General features: G+C 44.7%; 1 protein-coding gene across 6 annotated transcripts in view; it reads right to left on the bottom strand.

Annotated features, from left to right (window-relative positions):
• LOC120309110 (E3 ubiquitin-protein ligase RNF213-like) overlaps positions 1 to 21,997 on the bottom strand; it is a 132,615-nt gene extending 110,618 nt beyond the window's left edge. For 3 of the 6 annotated variants that reach the window (XM_039345957.1, XM_039345965.1, XM_039345997.1), the window contains exons 1-6: positions 21,766 to 21,997; positions 20,666 to 20,803; positions 19,064 to 19,257; positions 18,718 to 18,846; positions 10,668 to 11,348; positions 8,156 to 8,340 (exon numbers count right to left, since the gene is read on the bottom strand). In XM_039345957.1, the coding sequence (XP_039201891.1) occupies positions 8,156 to 8,340; positions 10,668 to 11,348; positions 18,718 to 18,846; positions 19,064 to 19,222 (1,154 nt within the window). In that variant the 5' untranslated portion in view covers positions 19,223 to 19,257; positions 20,666 to 20,803; positions 21,766 to 21,997. The remainder of the gene's footprint in view (positions 1 to 8,155; positions 8,341 to 10,667; positions 11,349 to 18,717; positions 18,847 to 19,063; positions 19,258 to 20,665; positions 20,804 to 21,765) is intronic. The other 3 variants (XM_039345975.1, XM_039345986.1, XM_039346007.1) reach the window with 3 other exon arrangements.
• Between the last annotated feature and the right edge of the window lie 5,141 nt (positions 21,998 to 27,138).

The following is a 27,138-nucleotide window of genomic DNA, read 5'->3' as shown; positions in this document are numbered from 1 at the left end:
CATTCCGCATCAAAGACCTTATACAACTCATGGCCCTGTGTCTTAGAACGTATTTTATGTTCCAGGGTACCATCTATGAACAGGTGAATGGCATGCCGATGGGATCCCCGATTTTGGGAGTTATCGCAGAGGCGGTCCTGCAACAACTTGAAGCCAAAGTGATGGTCATGTATCGACCCAGGTTTTGGGTAAGATATGTGGATGACACATTTGTGATCATCAAGAGGCAAGACAGCGCCAGGTCCATGAGGGAATTGAATTCAGTCTACCCAGACATCTGTTTACAGCTGAGGAAGAGACTAATGGCACACTGGCTTTTCTGGATGTACTGGTCAGCCGCCAGTCAAATGGCACCCTCTATACAACTGTCCATCGTAAGCCAACACACACCAATAGAATTTTACATTACAGGAGCAATCATCCTATGTCACATAAAATTGGCTGTATTAGGACACTATTTAAGCGGGTTAATACTCACTGCAATATCGATAAGGCAAGAGCTGAGGAGAAGAGTCACCTTTATCGTATCTGCAGGCAAAACAGTTATCCAGTAGACTTCATCAGACGGTACAGCAGACCATATGAGCCTTGTAAGAGTCAACATACAGGCACGCCTATGGCACGGACAACACTGCCATATATTAATGGCGTGTCCGAGGCAATAGCGCGGATATTAGCTCCATACAACAACAGTATTGCCCATAAACCAGACCAAATCCTACGTAGCAAGATAATGCATCCCAAGGAGCCACTCCCCAGCGAAGAAAGATCCTCAGTGATATATAGAATGAGATGTAAGGACTGTCACTGTAATTATGTTGGGGAGATGACCAAATGGCTCAGAATCAAGATTCATGAACACGAACTGGCCATTAGACGGCAGGAACAACGTTCACAGGTATGGGAACATATGGCCAACTGTAATCATACGTTCAATCTTGCAGGGCCGGAGGCCATTTCCCAGGATACCACCAAGGGTGGCCGACTGCTCAAGGAGGCTTGGCTATCGGACAGGCACTCAATTAATTGCCACATAGATCTACTGCCTGCCTATCAGGCACTAAGGGAGGAACAACTTAACAACTCACAACGAGTGCAACGAGTGCCAATGCAGGATCGGAACTGTTGGCCCATGAGACAACAAAGAACTATGACCATTGAAGGGGAGAAATCCCCAATGCATCCTGCGCAAGAACCAAAGGTGGAAGCCTGGGCACACACACAGCAACGGGGGGTGGGTGGCCATAGAACAAGAGGCGTTAGGGGATCAGTCTACAGCAACAGGTATTCAGACATGAACGAGGCAGGCAAGGAGAGTGACAAGAGAGGCGATGATTTCCGAGTCTAGGAACACACGGACAGATGCGAGACTATTAGAAGTAATAGAGTAACATATATATTTGATTCTAAATACTTGAATCCCAGGTGTAAACATTTTTTTTAAATCAATAAAATTAGTGAATTCCAGGATATAAAATAGCCTTTTTATTACTGAGGTTTCGTCAACTTGCTGTTGACATCATCAGAGTAAGGGTTGTAGACGTCGTTCGTCTCTTAACTGCCAGCTCAGAAGAGAGCAGTATTCACAAGTGTGGATGTTGGGATATGGCCAACGTTGAGGCCATATCACAAGATAACACCAAGGGAGGCCGCCTCCTCAAGGAAGCCTGGCTGTCAGACAAACACTCCATCAATAGCCACATAGAACTCCCCCCAGCATATCACATACTAAGGGGATGGGAAAGACAGGGTGCTAATCGGAAATGCAGGCGACCAACTCACTCCGTACAAGATCAGAAAGAGGGGATGACAGGGGAGGTAATTACAACCCTGAGAGAGATCGATGAACAGGGGATACACCCCACAAGTAAAACGATGTCTCTAACCCATTTAAACATGAAAGAGGAGAGGAGGGATGACACAACGCTAGCAGACAACCCACCCCCAGGAGCTGATATCCAGGTCAATGGAGGAACAAGGAGGATGAGAAAAAACATGAGGGAAATATACCCCACAGGCACCCAAAGCACAAACAACTCAATCCAGTCAGGATGAGGGAAGGAGAATAATGAACAGATACCACTGGATGGCTTCCCCCGAGGGGCATACATACATACCGGGGAGAAGGGAAAAGCTCCGATATACCCCGTTGATGACACCTGGACAGACAGACGAGTGCACCCGCTAATGAGGAAGGTAGCAAATGTGGGGCAAAAGCACCTGGAGACCCCCCCCAGATGACTATAGAGGGGCAACAGAACTCAAGAATGGGGGAAATGAACCAGGGGCGTGCCCCGCGAATGACTCGGCAATAGAAGCACAGCCCTGATCAACAGGAGAACAGGCGAGTAATAGCAAGCACAAACGGGATGGTTATCTCCTGTGCTCTCATATATGTACCAAGGGGGCAATGAGGGTAACAAGTAGTGGAGGCATTCCAAAGACATGCCCGGTTAGCAACCCATTAACACACACAGGAACTCACCCGTTAGCGAGAGAGAGAAGGGAGGGATAAGAAACAGGAACAATGAGACAACCAACCCCCAGGAGTTTACACACGGGCAAGGAAAGCAACAGGGCTGGCAAATAGAAGAACAGAGCTTGAAGCACACACGCTAGAAAGCACAGCAATACAGAGGCAAACTAAGACAAATGAGGGGATGGGGAGAAATGACTGGGAGCAGATGAACAACGGATCTCCAGGCACCCGCACACTCACAAAGAACACAACAGCAATTGGAGAAGGGAGGACAACCTTAGAAATGGCCCCTTTAAGAACTACACAGCCGATGCTAATGAGCTGACCAATGACCTGATCCAGGGTCAAAGCGCAGAGGCAGCCAGTCACATAAAAACGGATCCAGCATTTTATACTCTGACATTGTCGGTAGTGTGGCCAACGAAGGCTTGGTTTTGTAGATTAAACATTTGTGTTTATGATTTTATCCTGGTGATCACCTTATTTTATTTTTCTCTCTCTCTCTCTCTCTCTCTCTCTCTCTCTCTCTCTCTCTCTCTCTCTCTCTCACACACACACACACACACACACACACACACACACACACACATATATATAGAGAGAGGTAGGTAGATAGATGATAGATATAGATATAAATATAAATATACACATACATACATATTTGTTTTCTGAGGTTTTCGCGGGTATTTGTATATAGGTCTTTGGTTGTTCGGGTTTTCTCCCGCGTAAAATTGGAAGTGTCTTGGCAACGTTTCGACGAAGTCACATTCGTCATCTTCAGGCTGGTGTTTTTAGCTTCTTGCTTTGAGCAGCAATGTGTGGTTTTAGCTGTTTCTTCCTTTTAACTGCCAGTGAGGGTATGAACTGATTGGATGGGAGCTTGGCTGTGTTCTGATTGGGTGGAGGTGTGTTCTGAATGGTTAGGGGCTTGGCTGTGCTCTGATTGGCTGGGGGAGTGTTCTGTTTGGTTGTGCTCAGGTTAGTCTGAGTTGCAGAGGGGTTTAAGATTTTGGGGTTAGGGAGTCGTTTGTCAATAAGGGCAGGTTTCCAAATGGCTGGTAGGCGGGAGGTATCATCTCGCTTGTTCATGCTGTGTGGGCGTTTTTCTATCTCGATGGCTTCTCTGATTATTCTGTTATTAAAATGTTCACTTTTGGCAATGGTTCTGGTATTTTTAAAGTCAATTTCATGTCCTGTGGCTTTAAGGTGTTGGACCAGGGAAGATGTTGGTTCCTCTTTTTTGACTGAGTTCTTATGTTCTTCAATGCGTGCACTTATTCTTCTGTTGGTTTGTCCGATGTATGTGGTGGGACAAGTGGTGCATGGGATTTCGTATACTCCTTGATTTTCTAATTCAATTTTATCTTTGGGGTTTCTAAGGATGGTGGATATTTTTCTGTTTGTGCAGAATGCTGTTTTGATGTTGTGTTTATGGAGGATCTTACTGATTCTGTCTGTGGTGCCTTTTATGTATGGGAGGAGGGCTTTGCCGTTTTCTTGTTCTTTGTCTTGGATTTTAGTGGGGGTTTCTTTTTGGATTAGGTTTGTAATCTTATTTCTATGGAATCCATTGGATGTTAGTACATTGGTGAGAGTGTGTAGTTCGGGTTTTAGGTGTTGTTCGTCAGCTAAGCGTTTTGTTCTGGAGATGAGTGTCTTGGCTACAGAGTTGATCTGTGCTGGGTGGTGGTGTGAGAGAGCGTGCAGATAGCGGTTTGTGTGTGTTTTCTTCTGGTAGATGGTGTGTCCTAGGGAGCCATTGGATTTCTTGTAGACTAAGACATCCAGGAAGGGAAGTTGGTTGTTAGCTTCTGTTTCCATGGTGAACTGTATTTTGGGGTGTAGGCTGTTGAGGTGTGTGAGGAAGTTGTCCAGTTTTTCTTTCCCATGTGGCCAGATTATGAAGGTGTCGTCTACGTATCTGAGCCAGAGTTTGGGTTTGTGATCCGATTTTTCTAGAGCTTGGGTTTCAAAGTGTTCCATGTAGAGGTTGGCAATGACAGGTGAGAGGGGTGATCCCATGGGTGCTCCTTCTGTTTGTTTGTATTTTTGTCCATTATAGATGAAGTATGTGTTGGATAGGCAGTGGTTGGTCAGATCTAAGATGTGTTTGGGGGGGTTATATTTGTTTTGAATAGCTGTCAAGGCTTCTTTGATAGGCACTTGGGTGAAGAGGGATATGACATCGAGCTCACTATCCCTCTTCACCCAAGTGCCTATCAAAGAAGCCTTGACAGCTATTCAAAACAAATATAACCCCCCCAAACACATCTTAGATCTGACCAACCACTGCCTATCCAACACATACTTCATCTATAATGGACAAAAATACAAACAAACAGAAGGAGCACCCATGGGATCACCCCTCTCACCTGTCATTGCCAACCTCTACATGGAACACTTTGAAACCCAAGCTCTAGAAAAATCGGATCACAAACCCAAACTCTGGCTCAGATACGTAGACGACACCTTCATAATCTGGCCACATGGGAAAGAAAAACTGGACAACTTCCTCACACACCTCAACAGCCTACACCCCAAAATACAGTTCACCATGGAAACAGAAACTAACAACCAACTTCCCTTCCTGGATGTCTTAGTCTACAAGAAATCCAATGGCTCCCTAGGACACACCATCTACCAGAAGAAAACACACACAAACCGCTATCTGCACGCTCTCTCACACCACCACCCAGCACAGATCAACTCTGTAGCCAAGACACTCATCTCCAGAACAAAACGCTTAGCTGACGAACAACACCTAAAACCCGAACTACACACTCTCACCAATGTACTAACATCCAATGGATTCCATAGAAATAAGATTACAAACCTAATCCAAAAAGAAACCCCCACCAAAATCCAAGACAAAGAACAAGAAAACGGCAAAGCCCTCCTCCCATACATAAAAGGCACCACAGACAGAATCAGTAAGATCCTCCATAAACACAACATCAAAACAGCATTCTGCACAAACAGAAAAATATCCACCATCCTTAGAAACCCCAAAGATAAAATTGAATTAGAAAATCAAGGAGTATACGAAATCCCATGCACCACTTGTCCCACCACATACATCGGACAAACCAACAGAAGAATAAGTGCACGCATTGAAGAACATAAGAACTCAGTCAAAAAAGAGGAACCAACATCTTCCCTGGTCCAACACCTTAAAGCCACAGGACATGAAATTGACTTTAAAAATACCAGAACCATTGCCAAAAGTGAACATTTTAATAACAGAATAATCAGAGAAGCCATCGAGATAGAAAAACGCCCACACAGCATGAACAAGCGAGATGATACCTCCCGCCTACCAGCCATTTGGAAACCTGCCCTTATTGACAAACGACTCCCTAACCCCAAAATCTTAAACCCCTCTGCAACTCAGACTAACCTGAGCACAACCAAACAGAACACTCCCCCAGCCAATCAGAGCACAGCCAAGCCCCTAACCATTCAGAACACACCTCCACCCAATCAGAACACAGCCAAGCTCCCATCCAATCAGTTCATACCCTCACTGGCAGTTAAAAGGAAGAAACAGCTAAAACCACACATTGCTGCTCAAAGCAAGAAGCTAAAAACACCAGCCTGAAGATGACGAATGTGACTTCGTCGAAACGTTGCCAAGACACTTCCAATTTTACGCGGGAGAAAACCCGAACAACCAAAGACCTATATACATACATATATACATACATACACACACATATATACACATATACATATACACATACACACATAAACACATGTATGTACATACGTACGTATTTCCCTAAAAGACCTACCCCCAAAATAAGCCCTGGCTTGATTTGGGGGGGGGCTATTAGCCCTACTCCAAAAATAAGCCTAGTTGTGGGGTGAGGTGCATGCCTAAAAATCAAGCTAGGGCACGAGTGGAGGGCCGGAGCCGCCCCACGCACCCTGCACCCACATACCATTGTAGCCTGCCTCTTCGCACAGGCCCATTTCTTCTACAGCGTCTCATGGCCTGTATTTCCCAGTCAGAGGCCTTTCCAGAAGGCCTCTGACAGCAAAATGCAGGTCTGAGCTTCATTTTCAGCTCCAGAGGCTTTCCTTTGGCTGCAGAAGAAGTGGGCCGGCTAGGCAGGAGACACCCCCCCAAAATGAGACCTGGTGCCTCTTTTGGAAGGAAAAAAAAAACTGGGTCTTATTTTTGGGGAAATGTATGTATGTATGTATGTATGTACATATCTCTTCAAAAGGTGCACAAATTTTCAAAACTACTGCTGAAAATATGTAAAATAAACACGCTATGAAAATACAGTAACAAATTAAAGAAGCAATAGCTTGATACAGTAGTGATAGCCACTGTGAGCTCTCCAAAACAGAAATTAATAAAATTATCTTTAGCATGCACTTAGCTTGTAGTAAAATCGGTACAGCCTTTATTTCATTTGAAAGAGGAAAACACAAAAGTAAAACTCTCCGGTTGACCTTGAAAAAGGAAGTAGCTTTAGTCCTGCTTAGAATTTGAATAGGAGACTACAAGGCAATCCCAGGACTATAAGTTATACTAAGAAGTTGAAAATTGACACAGAAAGTTGAAGCAACGAGTCACTTTTATATTGTTGCCAAAAGAAAACCTTATGGATTGTCCAGATGATCACTAGAAGCTGGCTTGATTCAAAGGACATTTTAGTCTCATGTACATCGCTGAATGGGGATGACTGGCCTGCAAATCAGAGCTGCATGTGGATATTTAGCTCTCAGTTGTTGTGGGGCAGCAGAATCCATTATTTCCAAAGAAAGCTTTTTAATCAAGGCCATCACCAGGAGACAAAATATTCTCTCTGAAGCCAAATGCAATCGATGGCAGTTTAAAATTTCAGTTATCAGCATAGAGCATTTTTCCTTCAAGAATCAGGTGATACTATTCCCAAATGTTTGATTCAGCTTCTGATTTCAAATAAAACAAAGCATTGAAAAGCACAATGTCCATGAAAACAGGACTTCATTTGCAAGCTATCCCAAACAGGGTTCCCAAATGAAAGCACCATCAAAATATCCCTTGTAGAAACTGGGTTTCTTCCATGTCTTCCAGATGTTGAATTGCCCCCACCTTAGACCAGCAAGGTTGGAAGTCCAACTCCTCTGGAAGACACCAGGTTAAGAAAGACCAATATTTTCCCTTGGGAGAATTGCCACAGAATAGTCTCACCTACATTGTCAAGAGCGCACCTGTATTTAGTAAGAGTTTAAATCACGAAGGAAGGTAGACACGGATGTTTAGCAGCATTCATGATTTCCTTACAATGGGAGGGGAGGGGAGAAAGAATAATCAAAAGCACTGTAAGTTTACACACACACACACACACAAATAAAAATTAAGCAATCAAATATAGGTTAAGCATATTGGAATTGCTTTCAAATAGGGGGATATTTTTGATCTAGCCTGTTAGAAGCCGTATCGTTTCCACTGCTGCATATTAGAAAAGTCTATGAAGGAAGAATCATAATGTTAACAGTTCTACTAAATCTGAAACTTCCAATTCACCTGAATAAGGATAAAAAAAGAAAATAGGCTTTTGTGGAGTTGTGTTACAACTATTATTAGATTATTATATTAAATGTCAACGTATGTATGTATGTATGTATGTATGTATGTATGTATGTATGTATGTATGTTAATGGCAAATAATTACAACGTACTTTTGTCTGACAGCAGGGACTTCATGATTCCTCTCTTCCGCACTGGCCTTGTTTCTTCTCTGAGGCCTTTGATTTCCAGCAGCAGCAGAATCTCTCCTTTCTCCCCCAGACTCTTCCACTGGAGTGCATATTTTTTGTCCCTTTTCAGAGACATACTCTTGTTGGGCCGCATTTACCTTTGCTTTCTGTAATAAAGGCATATCAGATATACAAAAGCAAGCATTAGAAAGTGTCCATGCAAATAAAACAGTGAGTAGCCTAGAACGGTTTTTGCTAAACTGCTGTGCGACTATTACTTAGGATAACAAAAATAAAAAAAAGGAATTGCTCATTTTTATGATGTTTACTATCTGGTTGCTAGAAAGGTGCTCTTGCGTATACAAAAGTTTCCCTATCAAGAGATTTCAGATCACCAAATATAACTTATGCAACAAAGAACATTAACATTGGCACATACAGTTTGCCACTTCACATTTGTCCATTAGTTTGTTCTATTTAAGCGAGTAGAAGAAAATGAAGTTAACTATTTGCTGCATGTGAAGTCCTAGTAGACATTGTTCATTATTCTCTTTCTGGAGACTGCTATGGTCTTTAGCTGTATGAGCCTGAAAGGTTTAATTCTCAGCCACTGATAGCTCCCTATTTCTCACCACACAGCACTGAAGTTTGGAGTCTCCCAGGGTAGGGTAGAGATATCAATTATGCTAACAATAAAAAACTGCCCATTGTTCAAGGCTGAGAAGTCTCAGATAAAAATGACCATTGAAACATGGGAAGATAAGAGAAAATGCTGGAATCTGCTAGGAATAACAGGGAATTAATTGCACCATCATATTAACAGAAAGTGGCTTTTTCCTTCCTTGCAATAAAGATTCTCCTCTAGTCACACCATGTATTCTTGTTTTGGACATAGGCCAGGTAGAAATCTAAATACTAGTCAAGCCTTCCCAAGTTCACAATTCTGTTCTTGTAAGTTTTTTTTTAATCATGGGAAAATAAGAAATATTCAGGAGGATGATTCTTAGCAGGTTAATAAGGTTCATGATATTTTATACAAGATTGTAGGCTAGCTCTCTAGCACAAGCTGCTGCTGATAAAATTGCTGGAGTACCTGGGACCTTTTGGGCACCAGGGACCGGTTCCGCAGGCCGGAGAGTGCGTGGTTTTGTGTGCTGCCTGCATCTCACGGATGGGACTTTGCTTGTTTGTGCAGTTGCTGGCTGGGGGTTGGGGACCCCTGCCCTACACCACTCTCCAACATGCTATTTAGCTGGCTAAAACTGTAGGTGTAGATAAAATGCTGGGTCCATTTAAAATCACAAGCAGTTGATTTCAATAGACTCAGAAATCTAGATCTGCTAAGTATTCAGATATTACGTTCTTCTCCCTTGTTCTAGAACTATGGCACTTCCTACAGCAAGGGTTCCTAAGCAATAGTCTCGGAAATGCTGGTGGTCTGCAAAGTGCTGCAAGTAATCCATAGAAGAGGCTTCAAAATTACTTTTAAACATACTTCATAAAAATTGACAGTCTAGATACTCTGCAGGAATGATATGGATAATCCCACCCGTGGATATCAAGTTGTCACACCTCTTACATGTGACCTGTAAAACTAATTATCTCTCAGGATGGTCAAATTCTTCAAATCCCCAAGATACAACAAATATTTAATTACAGGGCAAGATACATTTATTGCTTCACAAAAAAAATAACTATCATTGTGATTTAGCTTACGCTCTAGCTTTCTTCCTAAAAAGTCCATTCAAGGCGGCTATCAGTCTAGCAAGGTAGTCCAGACAAGGTAGTTGAACAAATTCCACTTTATTGTAAGATTACTCTATCAATATCTCAAGTCTGAAAGTATATTTCTCCCCATTACCTTTACAACCTACGAACTAGAGCAATGGTGGCGAACCTATGGCACGCGTGCCAGAGGTGGCACTCAGAGCTCTCTCTGTTGGCACAGGTGCCATCGCCCCAGCCCCACCTCCCCCCACAGCCCCCTCACCAGCAGCCCCCCTGGAGAGCCACCCCCGAGCACGGCCTGCACGGAGCAGTGCAGCCAAGGATATGGCAGCCAGGCAGCAGGGACAAGACTCTGCCCGCGTGCCCCGTCACGCACAGATGCTGCTGCAGGGCACAGGCAGAGGGCGTGGCCATCATGGCACTGCAGGGCCACCTGGGCAAACTGCTGTGGCGGGCCATAGAGGCAGTAGGAGGCCCTGCAGACGGGCGGAGCGGGGGCAGATGGGCGGTGGAGCGGGGGTGGGGAGATGGGTGGTGGGGCAGGCAGCAGAGCAGGACAGGCAGGAGGGCGGGGCGGTTTTTGGGCACTCGGTGTCTAAAAGGTTCACCATCACTGAACTAGAGAGTGTCCCTTTGCCACACCTACATTCATTCTGTGGGCTCATCTCCCTCTTATCCAACCGTTCCCCTAGCCATGGCTCTTCCCACATCATTCCCACATACTAGACCAAGATATATGCTACCACAAATAAATTGAACAATTTACTTTTGAATTAGAAGCACTCTTCTGTTGCTTGGCCTCTTCCGTAACTTCTGTTGAATTGCTATTTTTCACTTCAGATTCAGGCAAAGATCTCTTTGTTCCATAGTTTTGATATTCAGTGCTCGATCCTGATTTTTTTTCCTCTGTAGATGTAACATTAACATTGAGATCTGAAGATCTGCTGTCCGTGTCTCCCTTAGAAACAGGTTGCGTAACACGTTCATTTGATATATTGGTTGTATTCTCTGAAAGTTGTCCAGGTCCAACAGAACTGGTGGCACATTGTTTCTTGCTAGTATCTCTCTGTTCGCCAACTATATCAACCTTTCTGGAACTATCCTCCTCCATCTTCTTCTCCGTGACAGCAGTAACAGCAGGTTGACTTACTGCATCATTTTTCTTATTTTGTTCCGGCTGATTCTGGATTTCTGTTCTGCTTACAAATTCTTGGCCCTGATATGCATGGAAGGAGGTATTTCTAATCTGGCCACTACTATCCTCAATGGATGGCATTAAGTCAATCGACTTAGCTTCTGAGTTTTGACTTTCTTCTACTGGGATTCTCACATTGGCCACATCTGGAGTAAGTGAACAATCAAGACTGGATGGAGCTGAACTTAAGCTTGACAAGGAACTATGCAATTCACTATCTGGAGAAGTCTTCTTGTTCCTTTTCCTGTTCTTCTACAAGATGGAAAGAAAAACAGGGTACTTAAAAATAGAAAATCAGATTTTATTATCACAAATAATTCAAATAGCTAAAATTATACCTTTCTCATTAAATACAATACAAATTTCTAGATTTTCAGCTTTTCATCATACTATTAGTTGTATTTTTCTACTGGACTTTTAAAATCAAAATTATAAGAGACTGGAGTATCAAAGCTTGCTTCCCTTCTTGTGATACTTCAAATGATTACAAACTTCACTCGTTTGCCTACAGTTTATTACAAACAAAATTTAACTGCATTCTACCCCAAGCAAGCCATGCAATAAAAGAGTAGCAAGGACTAAGAGCAGGGAGGGGGGTGAAAAAAATATAATGAGGAGTACAGAAAAAGAAAAGATTGATTAAAAGACTCAACAAAAGAAACCAGTTACAGGTAGCCCTCAACTTATGATCACAATTGAGCCCAACATTTTCATTGCTAAATAAGTTGTTAAGTGAATTTTGACAGATTTTATAACTTCTTCCGTGGTCACGTGGCCAGCATCGCTATATATCAGGGGTATATAGCATGGCTGGCTAGGGAATTCTGGATGTTGAAGTCCACAACTCTTAAAGTTGCCAGGTTTGCAGAAGTGCGAAAAACAGTCAAGTCACTTTTTTCAGTGCTGTTGTAAATTTAAAGAGTCACTAAATGAACTATTATAAGTCAAGGACTACCTGTATATTTAAAGAATGTATTATGAAAGATAAAAAATACCATTTATATTTCCCTTTAAGAGAAAAAGGAACAACAACCATTTTCTCCATAGCTTGTATAATGCATTCAGTTAATGCATTCAGTTAATGTTTCACACATAATAAAATGCACCCATATTTTAGTATGATACATCACATGAAAATCACTCTTAGAAAAAGAAAAAAAAGTACCAAAAAAGGCGATGTATATATTTTTAAATATACTGCAAAGTCTGGGATTTGGGATTCTTCTAAGTAGAATAGGCAAATAATAATACAAAAGTTCAAGCTGAATTACTCATGCAGATGGATTTTATAGCAACATACCAGAAAATACACTACTTAAATGTTGTTTTAAACAGACATTTAACATCTAGACCTGTGGTGGCGAACCTATGGCACACGTGCCACAGGTAGCACGCAGAGCCCTCTCTGTAGGCACGGGTGCCATTGCCCCAGTCATAGGCCTTCAGTCACATCCATGAGCAACCTGCATCAATGCCCATGCAGGGTAAGGTTGCCACCCCCGCCCCAAGCATTTTTTTTTTTACTAACCTGCTTTCAGCTGCATTCCATTTCTCTGTTTGCTTCTCAGCTTTCACCGTGTGTTTGTAGGACTATCGATAAAAAAAAAAAGTTCCATCAGACTTTCTAACTTCTCATGAGATCTCAAAAAGTTAGGAACTTTTTTTTTTTTTTTGCCAATAGTCCCACAAACATACAGTGAAGGCTGAGAAGCAAACAGAGAAACGGAATGCAGCTGAAAGGCAGGTTAGTAAAAAAAACGCTTGGGGGAGGCAAGTGCATCTGGGCGGGGGCGGGCATGGCAACCTTACCCTGCATGGTGGCGGGAGGGTGGGGCGCATGCCCTTTCCTTGGCAGGCCAGCCCTTGCAGCCCCAGGGCGGCCGTGGTGGGCGGCAGTGCGCAGGGCATTGAGGTGGGGGACAGCAAGACGACCAAAGCAGCAGGTGGAGCGCCGGAGGTTCGGGGAGGGAGGCGCTGAAGTGGGAGGCCAGGCCATTGGCAAGGGCAACATGTCTGAGTGGAAAGTGGCCTCAGAAGAAGTGGGGCAGGTAAGGAAAGAAATCCTTGCTCCCCCAGAAATTGCCTTTCTTTCTTTACCTGACTTCCAGCCCCGTGCCGTTTCTCCTTAGCAATCCACTGCCACATGCAACGAAACCAAGTTTTTTTTGGGGGGGGGGGAGGTCAAGCAATCAATTCCAACTTCTCATGAAAGATCACGAAGTTGGGATTGACCTTTTTTTTCCAAAAAAACCCTCTTCGTTTCCTTGCATGCAGCAAGGAATTTCTGGGGGGGAGCGAGGATTTCTTTCCTTACTTGCCCCACTTGTTCCGAGGCCACTTTCCGCTCAGATGCGTTGCTCTTGCCAATGGCCCGACTGCCCACTTCAGCGCCCTCCCTCCCCGAGCCTCCACTTGCTGCTTTGGTGGCTCTGTAGGCCTACAGAGCCACCAAAGCTGTAGCTGAATGGGCAGGTGAGGGGGAAACCTGCCCCACTTGTCCCACGGCCGCTTTCAGCCAAGCCGCATTGCAGCAGCATTGGGTGCAATATGTGAGGCAGCAAACAGCCGCATCACATCGAAACCGGCCATTTGCCACCTCCTGCCCAATGCTGCAGCCATGAGGCTGTGGAACAAGCCGGGCGGTGGTAAAAAACCAGTATACCGGTTCCTTGCCTCCGTCGGGCTTGTTCCACAGCCTCATAGCAGCAGCATTGGGTGCGATGCGTGAGGTGGTAAATGGCCGCATTGGAGGCAAACAGCCATGTCATGCTGAAACTGGTTGTTTGCTGCCTCCTGCCCAATGCCCCAGGCGGCAGTAAGAAACTGGTATACCGGTTCCTTACCTCCGTCTGGCTTGTTCTGCAGCCTCATGGCAGTGGCATTGGGTGTGATGAACAAGGCGGCAAATGGCCGCGGCCAGCGGCAAACATCCACATTGTGCTGAAACCAAGGTGCCGGCAGGCTGTGGCTGCTGAACACAGTTGGCCCCATGCGCTCAATATGTGCAGGGGCCGATGGTGTCAGGCAGCTGCCGCCCGGCCCCTGCCTGGTCTTACCTTGTCCTGCGGCAATGGCACCCCTGACCTGCCCCCTCCCTTGCCTTGCCTCACCCCACAGGATGAGCCTCCTGCCCATCATCCCAACCACCAGAGACCCCCTGAATCTCCCCCAACCCTGCCCGGCCCCCACAGGCGTCCCTACCAACTAGCAAAATCGAGGTGGCCACGCCTACCCCGGCCATGCCCATCATCTTCCGTGAAAAGTGCAGCCACGCCACCCAATGGGCCAAGCCCACCCAATGGGCCATGCCCACCCAGCACCCGGCAATACATAAGTGGGTTTTGGATTGCAGTTTGGGCACTCGGTCTCTAAAAAGTTCTCCATCACTGATCTAGAGCGATTAACAGCATATCCAACTTTCCCTGATATGCTCATTAGTACAGGTAGTCCTTGACTTACGACTGATAATAGAGCATGCCCATTATGGCTATCAGTCATTGCAGTCATTCAGCAAGGCGTTCACGATTGTTTCGCTCAGTGACAGTTCTCCTGTCTCTCACAAGTGCAGTCACTAAGTGAGCTTTCAGGTCATTAAAAGAGTGAAGCAAAAGAGCTTTCTGCTGAAGTAGTTGCCTGTGCACAGACTGGATGTTCTGCATTGGACCAGAGAAAACAAAGCTGGGATTCGCAAAGAGCTTCGTTTCTCTGGTCCACCCCAGGCATTCTCCTCCCCTCCATTTGCCAAAGGGAACTGGCATGCTGGGCCGGAATGAAACTCAAATTCTGAAGCAGCAGTTCCCCTTCCACCCGTGCTAGAAAGTCTAGCACATGATGGGGAGGGAAATCGGGAAATGGAATTTATCTGGAGTTTTATTTGGATTCTCAAGCTGGTTGGTGACCCTTCCCCACAGAAAGGAGAAATCCACTTGACAGGCAGCCCTGTCATTCTCAGAGATGCTCTTGAAAAAGTCCAAGACACTGCAAAAGCTAAGGGGAATTTTAGCACAGGGGCACTTGAAGCCTGACTCCATGTGCTCCCTGCTACAAGTGGCCCAGTATAAAATCCCTCTTGGCTTTTGTCATGGACTTTTTCAGCCAATGCCTTTGGGAGGACTGCTTGGAGGAGAGAGTCTGCCTCCACATGAGGCAAAGTCAACCTGGTAGGCAGCCCTTCTGCTCTTAAAGAGGCTGGCTGAAAAGGTCATTCCCAAAATGACAGGCAGACTCCAGCACCCAAAGGGGGGGGGGAGACCTGCGGCAGCAGCCTGCAACTTTTTCTGTTGGCTTCCCTGTTGACTTTCTAAAGAAGCCAGCAGGGAAGACTGCAAATGGTGATCACAAGACCATGGAGGGCCTGGCAACTCTTCATAAATGCAAATGGGTTGCTGAGAGCAGGGATGGCAATCACATGACCAAAGGAGCACTACTACAGCCATTATGATCAAGCACTAGCTGTAAGTCCCTTTGTTCAGCATCCTAATTTTGCATGGCTGCTGAACAAATGGTCGTAAGTCGAGGAGTACCTTTCTATGTTGGACTAGGGCTGGGGAGAGGGAGAGAGACATCCTTCAGACTTTATGGGATCTAATTCATATTTCCATCACCAAGAATGTCCTTCTTTTCAGCTTTTTATATCAACAAATCCTAGAGGGAACCACTTTGACCTTTCAACTTTGTTTCATATTCAGAACAACAAGGTCCCAAACCTCAGAAGGGGTGTTGTCTTATCTGAACGCCTTTTCTCAGCACGGAGATGGAGAATCCACCAATGGGTTTAGACTATATTCCTGCTCAATCAGATCAAGTCAGCCAAAGTTGCCACGCCCGTTCGCATTTACGGTCCTCTGCTTTGAGGGCTTCAGAGACATCCCCGGGAATTGCAGTGGGAGATACAAGGGGCCCGAATGGATCATCCACCACAGGCACTTCCAGTGCCTCCTCCAAATCCTTAGCCACATTATATAACTTTTTATCAGTATTACCTGGAAGAGGGAAGGAGGCGGGAGATGTCCATTGTTTTTTTATTGCAGTCAAGAACATGGAGGGACAAGGGATGTGGTGCTGAGCAGCCACCAGTTCGATGAAATTTGGATCCACCTCCGATTCTGGGGAAACTGTGGTTGTAGAGGTGGAAGGCTCAGGGCCTAGGTGGGCTGTGGATGTGACCTTGTGGAGCAAGGTGACAAAGAAAGGATTGAAGAGACCACTGAACGAGGGGGCTTCTGGGGTAGGATCCTCCTCCTCAGATATTGGAATCCCCTGTTCGGTGTAGTGTGCCTGAAGGGAAGAACCCTCAGAGCAGGTGGACCCAGACGGGGAAGATGGGGCATAATAGGTCTGAGGGACCGAGTGGTGTGTAGTAGGAGGAGGGATAGTCCCTGAACCAGAAGCTTGCGCCCTGGCATCAGGAGCGTGGTCTACTGTTTGTGCTATCAATACGGCGAGACGGTCCTCCGTAGGGAGGAGAACGGGCTCGTTTGGTCGGAGGCCGGCTGCAGTAGGAGTGAATGTCGCCTCTGGGATTCCATGAGGAGCCCGTGAAGCCGTGGTTTGGGAAACTGGCAGAATTCTGCCACTTCCACTCTGCACTGGGGAATGGAATGAATCCCCTGTTGATCATATGCCCAGGGGGGAGGTTGGAGGACCTAAAGGTAGGTCCAAGGCCAACTCCTCCGCTTGGGAGGCCTATGTCCTGGCCCTCTTCTGTGCCTTGGAAAACTCTTTTTCCAGAGCTTGGTGTCTCTGGCTGGCTTGCTTTTCTGACCTCTTTGAAGCCTTGGTGGTAGTTTTGTCCTTGCTTTTAGCCGCAGGCTTATCTGCGCTCACTAGGCCAGGAGAATTAGGATTCATTGGAGTCAATGAGGATGGTAGAGTGCCCTTTGTGGTAGACATAGACTCCTTCATTCTCTGATACTGCAGGGACACGATAGGGGGCCCCTGAGATGCAGAGAATAATACACTCTGGATAAAGACAGGCGCACTAATGGGGACGCCTGGAATCCAGGTAAGCCAGCAGCGTGGATAAGAACAGGCACATGATAGGGGAGGCCTGGAACCCAGCTATATCCGTGCACGGATAAGAACAGACGTACAATGGGGGACGCCTGGAATCCGGAAAGGGCTGTTATGGGTGAGAACAGGCGCACAATGGGGTACGTAAAATTGTTGGTTATCTGTTAAATTGTGAATCCCAATAATTTTGGTATGAGCAAGGTATGGCCGGAAGACACCAAGTTTTAGAAATAATAAATAATATTAATAATGAGCAAGAGAAGTTCCTTATTGTTATGGAGGCCTATCAGAATTTGCCTACTAAAGCTCCCAAGTTGAATATGTCACAGGGGAGCTCCAACAAGAACCAAACAGTTCCCAAAAAAAAGGACTAGGGATGCACTTGGAAGTATTAGGCCTCAAGGTAAATTGGGCCTATTGGTCTACCAAAATGGCGGCCGTCCCCAAAATGGCAGCCTGCCTGTGATGGGGACCCCTTATACGCTTTCTTCTCAGACTGACTACCCTAGTCCACCTTCAAAAATCTCCTTCCCCAGTTACAGAGGAAATGTACTTAATGGGAATGAAGGAGCCCCTTCCCCCCAAATCCGCCTTATACCCCACAGCGGAGTCAAGCAAAGACTGGGGCCACGTGGCCAAGATGGCGGCCGTGCAAGAGAGAACGGTTATGAGTCACTCCCTGATGCTCCAGAAGATGACTTAGGCAATACCAGCAATCCCCTATTTCCAGGGAAGATCTGCACCCCTAACTCAAAACTTTAGAGTAGGCAGAGAAAAACGGCGTTTTTTCACCCCCCCATCTACCGTCTAACAGCTGATCGGCGGTGGCTGTTTGGCGCACGGCTCGCCTTCGGCTGCAAGAAAATGATCGTGTCTCCCGAGCTGCTGAAGGCAAAATCAGGCGAAAGCTTTTAAAGAACTATCGGAGCTGCAACCACAGCTCCAAATCGATTGTGAACGTGGAACTCTCAAGAGAAACTCTTTAGACGCAGCCGTGAAAAAGCGAGACCTCCCCCCACCTTCCTCGTAACGAGGCGCCGGAGCTGCAGCCGCAATCTCCGGTAACAAGAAGACCTAGCTGGAATGAATTGAGGGCTAACAGCCGTTAGTCCACAGATGGGAAAACAATTGAGGGCCTTGGGGAGGGTCTATTTATCTGGGTGGGGAGAAAGAAAAGATAGGATGAGAAAGGAGGGAGCCCCTTCCTTGGCCACTCAGATTCTGTTTTCCTCCCCCCCACAGAAGACTTTTAAATTGGAAATTTAGAATGTCCCTGAATGGGGGTCAAAATGATTTTATAAGAATCCAAATCCTGTGCTGAATACAGCACAGCTTAACAACTGGGAAACAGAAAATCCACCAATGGAAACTGTACCTGCCTAAGAGCCAAACTTGCACGTCTGTCCTGTGTGAGATCAAGTCAAGACTGGGATCTCTATGGTCCAGGACAGGCGTGGCAACTTTGGTTGACTTGATCTGATTGGGCAGGAATACAGTCTAAACCGATTGGTGGATTCTCCATCTCCAGTGCTGGAGAACAATTAGACTTGCATCTGAGCAGGCAACAACTCGTGACAATTAACATTACACCATGTACTAGAAAAACTACCTGCTGAGGAACTGGGCATAGTTTACTGTCCTCCTTTAGGCACAGGTTCTCCCTTCGTTTTTTTCTGGAAGGAGGATTATCACTGTCATCCAACATATCCCAGTCACCAACATTCAGAGTTTTTATTGCCTGTTGAAAAACAGCCTTGCTTTCAGAGAACTTGTTATCTGGGAGCAAAATACAAATGTTAGCTTTTAATGCAGTCACAGGTAAAACAAGTAAATGCAGCAAAAGCGAAGGAGCAGCTCCGAGATTCCAGTGAAGAAGAGGAAGAGGGAGTCATTGAAAATTCTGCAAAAAAGCGACTTTTCTGGAGAAATCACAACTGGTATCCAAATACGCTTACCCTACTTACTCGCTTTTGGGAGGCTGTGGTGCCCTTCCCAAGGCTTCCTGATAGAGACTCTTCAGACGCCCCAGGCATTTGTTCGCTAGATGGCTGCTCATTCACCAATGATCCTGACAAAGGGGAACTCTGCACCCTCAAGTCTCCATCAGGTTCCATCTCTACCACTGAAGTCTTTTCTTCATCGCTCCTGTCTGCAACCAAAATATGACATTTTTTGAAAGTCAATTAAAGAGCAATCTGAACTCAACTGAGAGGCTGCAATGTGAATCTCAGGGACAAAGAAAGAGAAACGATTTGCTTAAGCTACTGAAACTATCAGTTTTCTACCAAACCTTTTTATTGCAAAGTGTATTTACATTCCCAGGCCTTGCACTACAGGGAACACTAACCATTCAGTGCTTAAAGTGCACGGTTACGTCTTTTGTTTAAAAACAACTATGCACATAACCTAATACAGTGATGGCGAATCTTTTAGAGACCGAGTGCCCAAACTGTAACCCAAAACCCACATGTATCTTGGGGTGCTGGGTGGGCATGGCCCATTGGTTGGGCGTGGCTGCGGTGGTAGCAGCAGACTGGGTGGGACTAAAAAGTTCAATCAATCAATTCCAACTTTGCACAATTTTTTTTCCCAGAAGTTGAAATTGACTGATTGATTGAACCTTTTTTTTTTTTGCACATGGCAGTGGAGGCCTAAAGAGAAAAGGTTTTATAAAACCTAGCTGAAGGCCTAAAACTGGGGCAACGGCGTGCATGCCCACAGAGAGGGCTTTGAGTGCCACCACTGACCTAATAGCACGTATATCTGAAATGCTCTCCATTTCTCTGGTAGCAGCACTCGTTCAATTGGAGGGGAACAGATTAATTGGGACCTAAACAGATAACTAAATATGTCCATGAGTCTATAAATGTTACGGGGCTATTACTACAGGACTGGTACATATTTTAAGGGAGATTTTTAGATTAATTTCATTAGAGACTTTGAAAGATTTGCTGAATTAAATATTAAGCTGAAACTAATTCAACAAACTAAATTATTATTCAGTGTTGTGTAGCTTACTCTAAGCTAATATACTCCAGGCGACAGGAAATAATATAAGTAACAATCATTTATTCTGAAATAAGGTTTTTTTTTAAAAAAGGAATAAAGGTTAGACGAGAAAGGCAACATATGTATCTTTATTACTTTACAGCTTTTAAAAAATATATGCAGAGTCAAATTAGTGGTACATTTACAATACCCAATCTTACATTTACAATACCCAATCTTGGTAGAATACAGTGGTTCTCAGCCTGTGATCTGCTCATGAAGACTTGTAGAAATGTTATGATTTAAATCTTGAGTTAAGTCTTTGGAGGTCTACGGCCACAAAAGGTATTTAAAGGAGGTCCAGTGTGAAAGAAAAGATTGAGAACTACTGCTCTACCATATTCAGCACATGACAGAGAGCAAACTAGACAGCATAAAGAACTCTACAAATCCCATTTGTAATTTTTTCTACACCCCATATTTTTATTTTAAAAAATACGTTCCAGTTCTTATTGAGAAACAGTTGCATCTGATGGAGTGATTCACGGCTGGGACTGCAAAGAACTTACTTTGCACACTGCAAGACGTTGTCAACTGTCTTCCACAATTACTGCAGAACTTGTGTGATGCATTTTGAGTGTCATGACATTTAGGGCATTTAATGCCCTTCTTGTGTGACCGGCGACCCAGGATGAGCTTTTTACAGCCTGTCGGGAAGCAAAATAAGTAAAAACGGGAGGAGAGTTATTCATACAAGTAGGTGGGACAACTGCGCTGCCGCGGCAAACAGAAATCAGCGAAAGAAGGAAACGCCTTCGGTGCTGTACGATAGGCGCAACCCTGCCGCCGCCGCAGCAGCGTCCAATCAATGCCGACTATGCAAATGAGGATCGATTACTTTCGTTTTCCTCTTCAGCCACCTGCGCCCAGTCTCACCAATGAGAAAACTAAGCCGGAAGAAGCCCAGGTTAACACTCAGCATTCCCTGCCAAAGGATCCCAACCCATCGTTTCCCAAAGCATCGCAACCACGAAACACTTGCTTTTCGGAATAAGGTCTTTTGTTGCGTGAAAATATCAAGCGCCTACTGTATTACTCCTTGTCTAACGCTCCTTAGGGCGTAATTTAGAACAGCGGCAGATCCCAGAAGAGGGAGAATACCTTAACTAGCGTTTAGCCAAAACCGAAACTATGGACGGTTTAAGCCCTTTGGCCCCTTAACGAACTGTCCTTCGCGTCTGATCACCGGTGCCACACCCAGAAGGGCTGCAAATACAAGAAACTAAAGAACCACACCCCCCAACTTGGGAAGTTATTATCCCATAAGGAAAACGATCTTGCAGGAAAGGCGGTCCCGTGTTCCCCTTTTGGCCACAGGCCCTCGTTTTCCGCTGCAAGGCAGAACCGTCTCTCCATTTTCCCATAGCGACAAACGACCGACATCCCCGTCCTACCGCGACACTATGAGTTACAAAACGTCAGATTTGTGTTTTTTTTTTTTTTCCCCAGCGCCATAAGCCTGAATAAACGCTTCACATCCCAACCGGAAGAGATGAGCGTCGCAACGCCACCCTTTAAGCCGAGCTCCTCGGCTATAAGGAGCTAACGGGGCTCACCGTAAAGCAAGCGAGTTATCTGCGGGGACGCATCTCCGGGGCGCTTTACTCACCTCAGCCGAGATCAAAAGGAATCCAGCGGGCCGAGAGCAGCGCCGCGCAATTAAAGAAAGACTTTCCCAGCCGCAGCCGGCTGAAGGAAGAGTCCCGGGCGAAGTTTCGTTTTCCGCCGCTGCCTGCCCGTTTTATTAGAAGATGCACAAACTATCGCTTTCCAAACGTCACACTGGCGCCCCGCCTTTGTATTTAGTTTGCAGGCTGCTGTAGGAGCGAAGCCTGGCTGCGGGCGGGGAATTCTAGAAAGCGCGTGCAGGAGGAGGAGGTGGAGGAGGAGGGTTGAGCGCTGTCCGCCCTCACAGCGGAAAAGTCCAACCCATCCGGACTCGCTTGAGCCGGCTGAATTTGCTTTCCCCCAGTCAGGCTGCTGAAAAATGCCTCCACCGCTTCTTGTGGTGAGTTGCCCAGTGGTGAATGTGAGAAAGCGCACACACTGGAAAGATTAGTGAACTGTTAAATTTGACCTCCCTATTGTTGAAGGAAAAGTCTTCATCATGATTCATCCAAGCCGAGGATAAACAACATGGTGATTGCTTAGAGAGAAAGAAGGTTGCAATTTATTGAAGAGCGGGACAAAAAAGTGGTTCTGACAGAAAAGAGGAGAGAAAAAAGGGCTGAGCACGTGAGGAGTGGGTTTTTATACTCTCTGAAACCTTTTGTTTGGAGTTATTTCCTGTTCTTGTTTTGAGGCTATTTCCTGTGTCATGTATTCTGACCTGAGTTTGGGTGTGCCCTTTGGCCTTTGTGAGTTAATCCTACCACGTCCTGTCTCAGGTGGGGTATGCAGATTTTAGGTCTTTGTCTTCCTAAGCTTCTAGCCCCGGTTTCCTACATCTGCATTTGTACAAAGCTTGGGGGAGGGGGAGCTGGGGCTATTAAGCAAACTGGGCATGCTTTTCTGCCTCTTTAAGATCCTTGGAGGAAATATATTTTTCTGCCCTTTTAATATTTCTTCTCTGGGGAGCTGAGTTCCCACTTATTGAACCAATAGATGAAGACAACTGAAACTCCATTGCCAAAGAAGCGATCATGCAGCTGATTGTAGTACAGATTCTGTTGCATTTCATGGAGAGAGACAGATAATCCTTGACTTACAACCGGTTGTTTAATGACCGTTCAGAGTTATGACAGCCTTGGAAAGGGTAGTCCTGAACCTTGTGAAATGTCACACTGCAGTCACATGATCACATTTTGGGTGTTTGTTTGCCCTTATGATTGGTTATCAAGTTGCCCTGTGATCGCTATTTGTAATCTCTGCCAGCTTCCCCAGAAAGTCAGTGTGGAAGCCAGAAGGGAAGGTTGCAAGCTGCTGGGTCCTGCTGAGAGGCCTTCCTCTTGTCTCTGGGGCCTGATTGAAAAAGTTACCTGACAAGGAGACTTGAATTCCCTGTGCTGAAGAAAAAAAAGAGTTGGATCCCAGAGATCTGAACTCTGTTTCTACAGCATGGAGGAGGCATTTTCTGTGCCTGTTTAGTCCATCTGCCAGGCTGCAGAAATAGGGCTCAGCCTCAGACCATGGAGGGCCAAGCTCTGTTTCTGCAGCTCCCCCTCTCTCATGGATCTAGGCCAGGGGTCTTCACACTTGGCTCTTTTATGACTTGTGGACTGCTGGCTGAAGAATTTTGGGAGTTGGAGTCCACAAGTCATAAAAGGGCCAAGTTTGAAGACCCCTGATCTAAGGGAGCAAAAGTATGTGGCTGGGTTGTTACTCTGCTGGAAAACGGAGAGCTAGAGATGTCAAGAACTTCATTCTCAGTTTTCAGGTAATTAAACCTCTCTGTCATCTAATGGGTTCCTGTATTACTGTATTTTCATGCAAGCTGATGAATTTCTATAAAGAAGCTGTGACGGAAGCCCTCGGTGTTGGATAGAGCTCTGAAGTTGAAGACCCAGTGGGTCTTCAGTTTCATTTGCATTGTCCCTCTTAGGACTGAATTTAATATGGAAAGAGATTCTCTCCCCATGTGTATTTTTCATCTGGATTAATTTCCATTGGCCAAGGGGTCTGCAGGTCAGTCACATTTATGACAGCGATAAGATTCTTCTATCTTGAATCAAGGTTTCATCTCTCTTTTTGCAAGCAGTTCTCCCTCCACATCAAAGCAGCTTCCAGAATCCAGTTGCTTAGCTTGTGACAAAGGCGGGAGTGAAGTGCCCTAATTGTTTCCAATTTGTTATCAGTCAATATAATCAGCAGTTTAATTATAGAGCAGACTAGTGTAGAACATCCATTCAGTTCACCAATATAGGATCACAACGTATTCTGTGGAAAAGTCACAAAGAAGTTAATAAAACTACCATCTTCCACACTTTCCTTCTGTTCAGTCCTGACTATGCCTAGGTGGGAATCTTGCCTAAATTTGTCCTTGACAGGATGATAATTTTCTGTTTTGATTTATTTAATTAGGTTTCTCAGGCCACTTATGCTGGGTTTTTTTTAATGCTTGCTATGCTCAACAGTCGGCCTTGAAGGCTGACTGTTGAGCAAAACATTTCCAGAGGAGATGGTTCTGAAAACAAAGGATGGCATTCTTCCTAATCTCCACAGGTGTCTTATCCTTCCTAGGTTCAGCAGAAGGATGGTGAGGTTTTTAAAGCAAGGAAATGTTTTCCTCTCCCAAACACGAGAGCTCATTTTTCTGCCTTCCTTAAATCAGCGTAGCATGTTTGGAAGAATATTGGCTGTGGGGCCCATCTCTGTGTGCTGATGCTGTGATTTGCCTCTTTTAAGAATTTTATTAAGTTAAATATTTCTTTAACTTAATTTTATTCAGAGCAGATGAATTTCAGGTTGCCATTATACCTTGGGATATCTAAAATGGCATGACAATATTTATAGATTTATTCCCTTTTTCTTTCTTTCCTTTTATTCACTTCCTTGCAAGTCCCCCACCCCCGTCCTTATCTACATTTATACCTTTGGTCAGATTTTCAACCTGTTGAAACAGCTTTGTGCAAATAAAAAAAAAAACCAGTTAATCAGCTTAGTAGGTCATCTCCACTATAACGTAAGCCTTAAAAATAGGCATTTCCGTGTTAGAAATCAAAGAATAAGATACCACTTTGTGATACTAATTTTGCAACCCACAATCTCTCCCCCACCTTGTAAAACACATCAACACCTAACCCCAATGTATACTATAGGTTATTACTCCCAGCATTCTGACTTTGCAAGTAGAATTAGCCACACACAATGATTTATGTATAGGCAGTCTTCAAAGGTTGGAAAATGTGACCACATGACCTTGGGACACAGCAACGGTCATAAATATGAACCAATTGCCAAGCATCTGAATTTTGATCACGTGACCATGGGGATGCTGCAAGGTCGTAACTGTGAAAAACTGTCATAACTCACTTTTTTCAGTGCCACTATAACTTTGAACGGTTACTAAATAAACTGTTGTAAGTCGAGGACTATCTGTATTTCTTCATTCCTGGCTCACTTCAGGAAAGTGGAACGCAAGCAGCAGTCATATCCAACTGGATGTGTGTTTTTTGTAACAATGTTCATTACGTATTGCAAAAAAACCCAAACATAAAAATATTTCAAAATCATTGTGCCCATTCAAGTAATCAGTTATAACGAGTTGAAATAGTATATCAGGTAATGAAAACCAAAAAATAAAGCAACAAATCGTGTATAGCCTGGTAAAGATGCCATCCTATCTGTGGTCATTTATGTTGTATTCATCCTTGGTGGGATCAGCTCTGATGATAGTAATACACAGGTGTTATTTTTCTTTTCAAAAGAAGTGAGATATAATACCTACTTGATGAAATGATGAAACTATAAGATTGCATAGTGCGGAATGAAATATGTTACAGCTGTCAGAATTTAAAATAGAATAGAATTTAAATAGAAAAATAGAATTTAAATAGAAAAATAGAATTTAATATAGAATTTAAAAATAAAAAGGACATAGGAAGCCTTTGATCTGCCCCCCCCCCTCCTTTTAGCCTCCCTTTGAACTTCTTGAAACATACAATCTTAACACTTAGACTAATACTTCATCACTGGCTCCATCAAAGAATTCCCTCAGGGGTGACAAAATGCCGGCCCATGGGCTGGTTTCATCATACTGAAGCTGCGCCCACTCCAATGCAAAAAGGGTCGCGATATGTCGCAACACGTGACATGGCGAGTTTGACTGCCATGCCTCAAGGGAAGACGCCAGATCCCCTCGTAATAATCCACATCTAGGGAGGATCTTCCTTCCTGGCCTTCACACATCTTCAGGGCAATATATCTCAGGATCAAAACCCAGGGCAGGAACATCTCAATCTGTGTATCTAAACAGCAAAGCCTGCTTGTCATTATATATACACCTCTACAGGTAGACCCCTAACTAGATAGACTACCTCCAACCATTGTATGTGGTTGAATGAATGAACTTTACTTTTAGCAACTACCCCTTTGGGTTTATTGCATATTATATGTTTACTCATGACCCAGCTCAGAAAATCAGACCAAGTAAATTCTTCTAATACTGCCTATTTAGAAATATACTGCTCACAAAAATAAAGGGAACACAAACGTATAGGATCCTATACGTTTGTGTTCCCTTTATTTTTTTGAGCAGTATATATCCCTTTCACTTTCCCCAGTTTATGCTGTCTCAGCAGTTCAGGAGTACTTGTTGCTGCAGAATGATGCTCAAATATAAATAGCTCATCATCACTTGCTCAGCTGGAGAATGTGAAAAACGATTATTCAAATCTGCATATGCATCGGTAGAAGCTCCAGGCATTTCTTAATTTAAAAGGTAAATGTGATTCATGCAGCTGTCTTGTTGAGACTTCAGTTTCTCTCTTGGATGATGGACTACTGAGCCTTTTCCAGATTAAAGCTCTATGTACAGCAATGGTTCTCAACCTTTTTAATGCCGCGACCCCCAACCGGTCGTAAGTCGAGGACTACACAACTGGTGCAGCACCGTTTGCAGAATGGGACTTTTGGCGGGCTCAGCAGGGCAGAGACAGCCTGGACAATCCTATTGGCTTTTGAAAGCCAATAGAATTAGACTCTATTCAAGAGAGTCTATTCTATTGGCTTTCAAAAGCCAATAGAATAAAAGGGAGTAGCACAACTAAGAAAAAGGGGGAAAAATGACGGACTGCGTTTGGCAACCCTCGTGAAATGGTCGTTCAACCCCAAATGGAGTCCTGACCCACAGGTTGAGAACCACTGATGTATAGGTTTCACATTAATTCCTTTCTCTCCTTGCAAGAACTGGAGTCTAGTTTTACCCCCACTAACTCTGGTTAGAGGTTACCAGCTTGTGCCTAAAGCAAAAAACTGTGGTATGAAAAGTCACACTTTGAAAGAACAAACAGGAAGGCTGAGAAAAGGAAGGTGATGCTAATCA

This window comes from Crotalus tigris, unplaced genomic scaffold (genome assembly GCF_016545835.1).
Source record: "Crotalus tigris isolate CLP2741 ecotype Arizona unplaced genomic scaffold, ASM1654583v1 scf7180000017551.9496454, whole genome shotgun sequence".
Taxonomy (NCBI): Eukaryota; Metazoa; Chordata; class Lepidosauria; order Squamata; family Viperidae; genus Crotalus; species Crotalus tigris.
The sequence above is the reverse complement of the archived record's forward strand: the minus strand, read 5'-3'. Positions and strand labels throughout refer to the sequence as shown.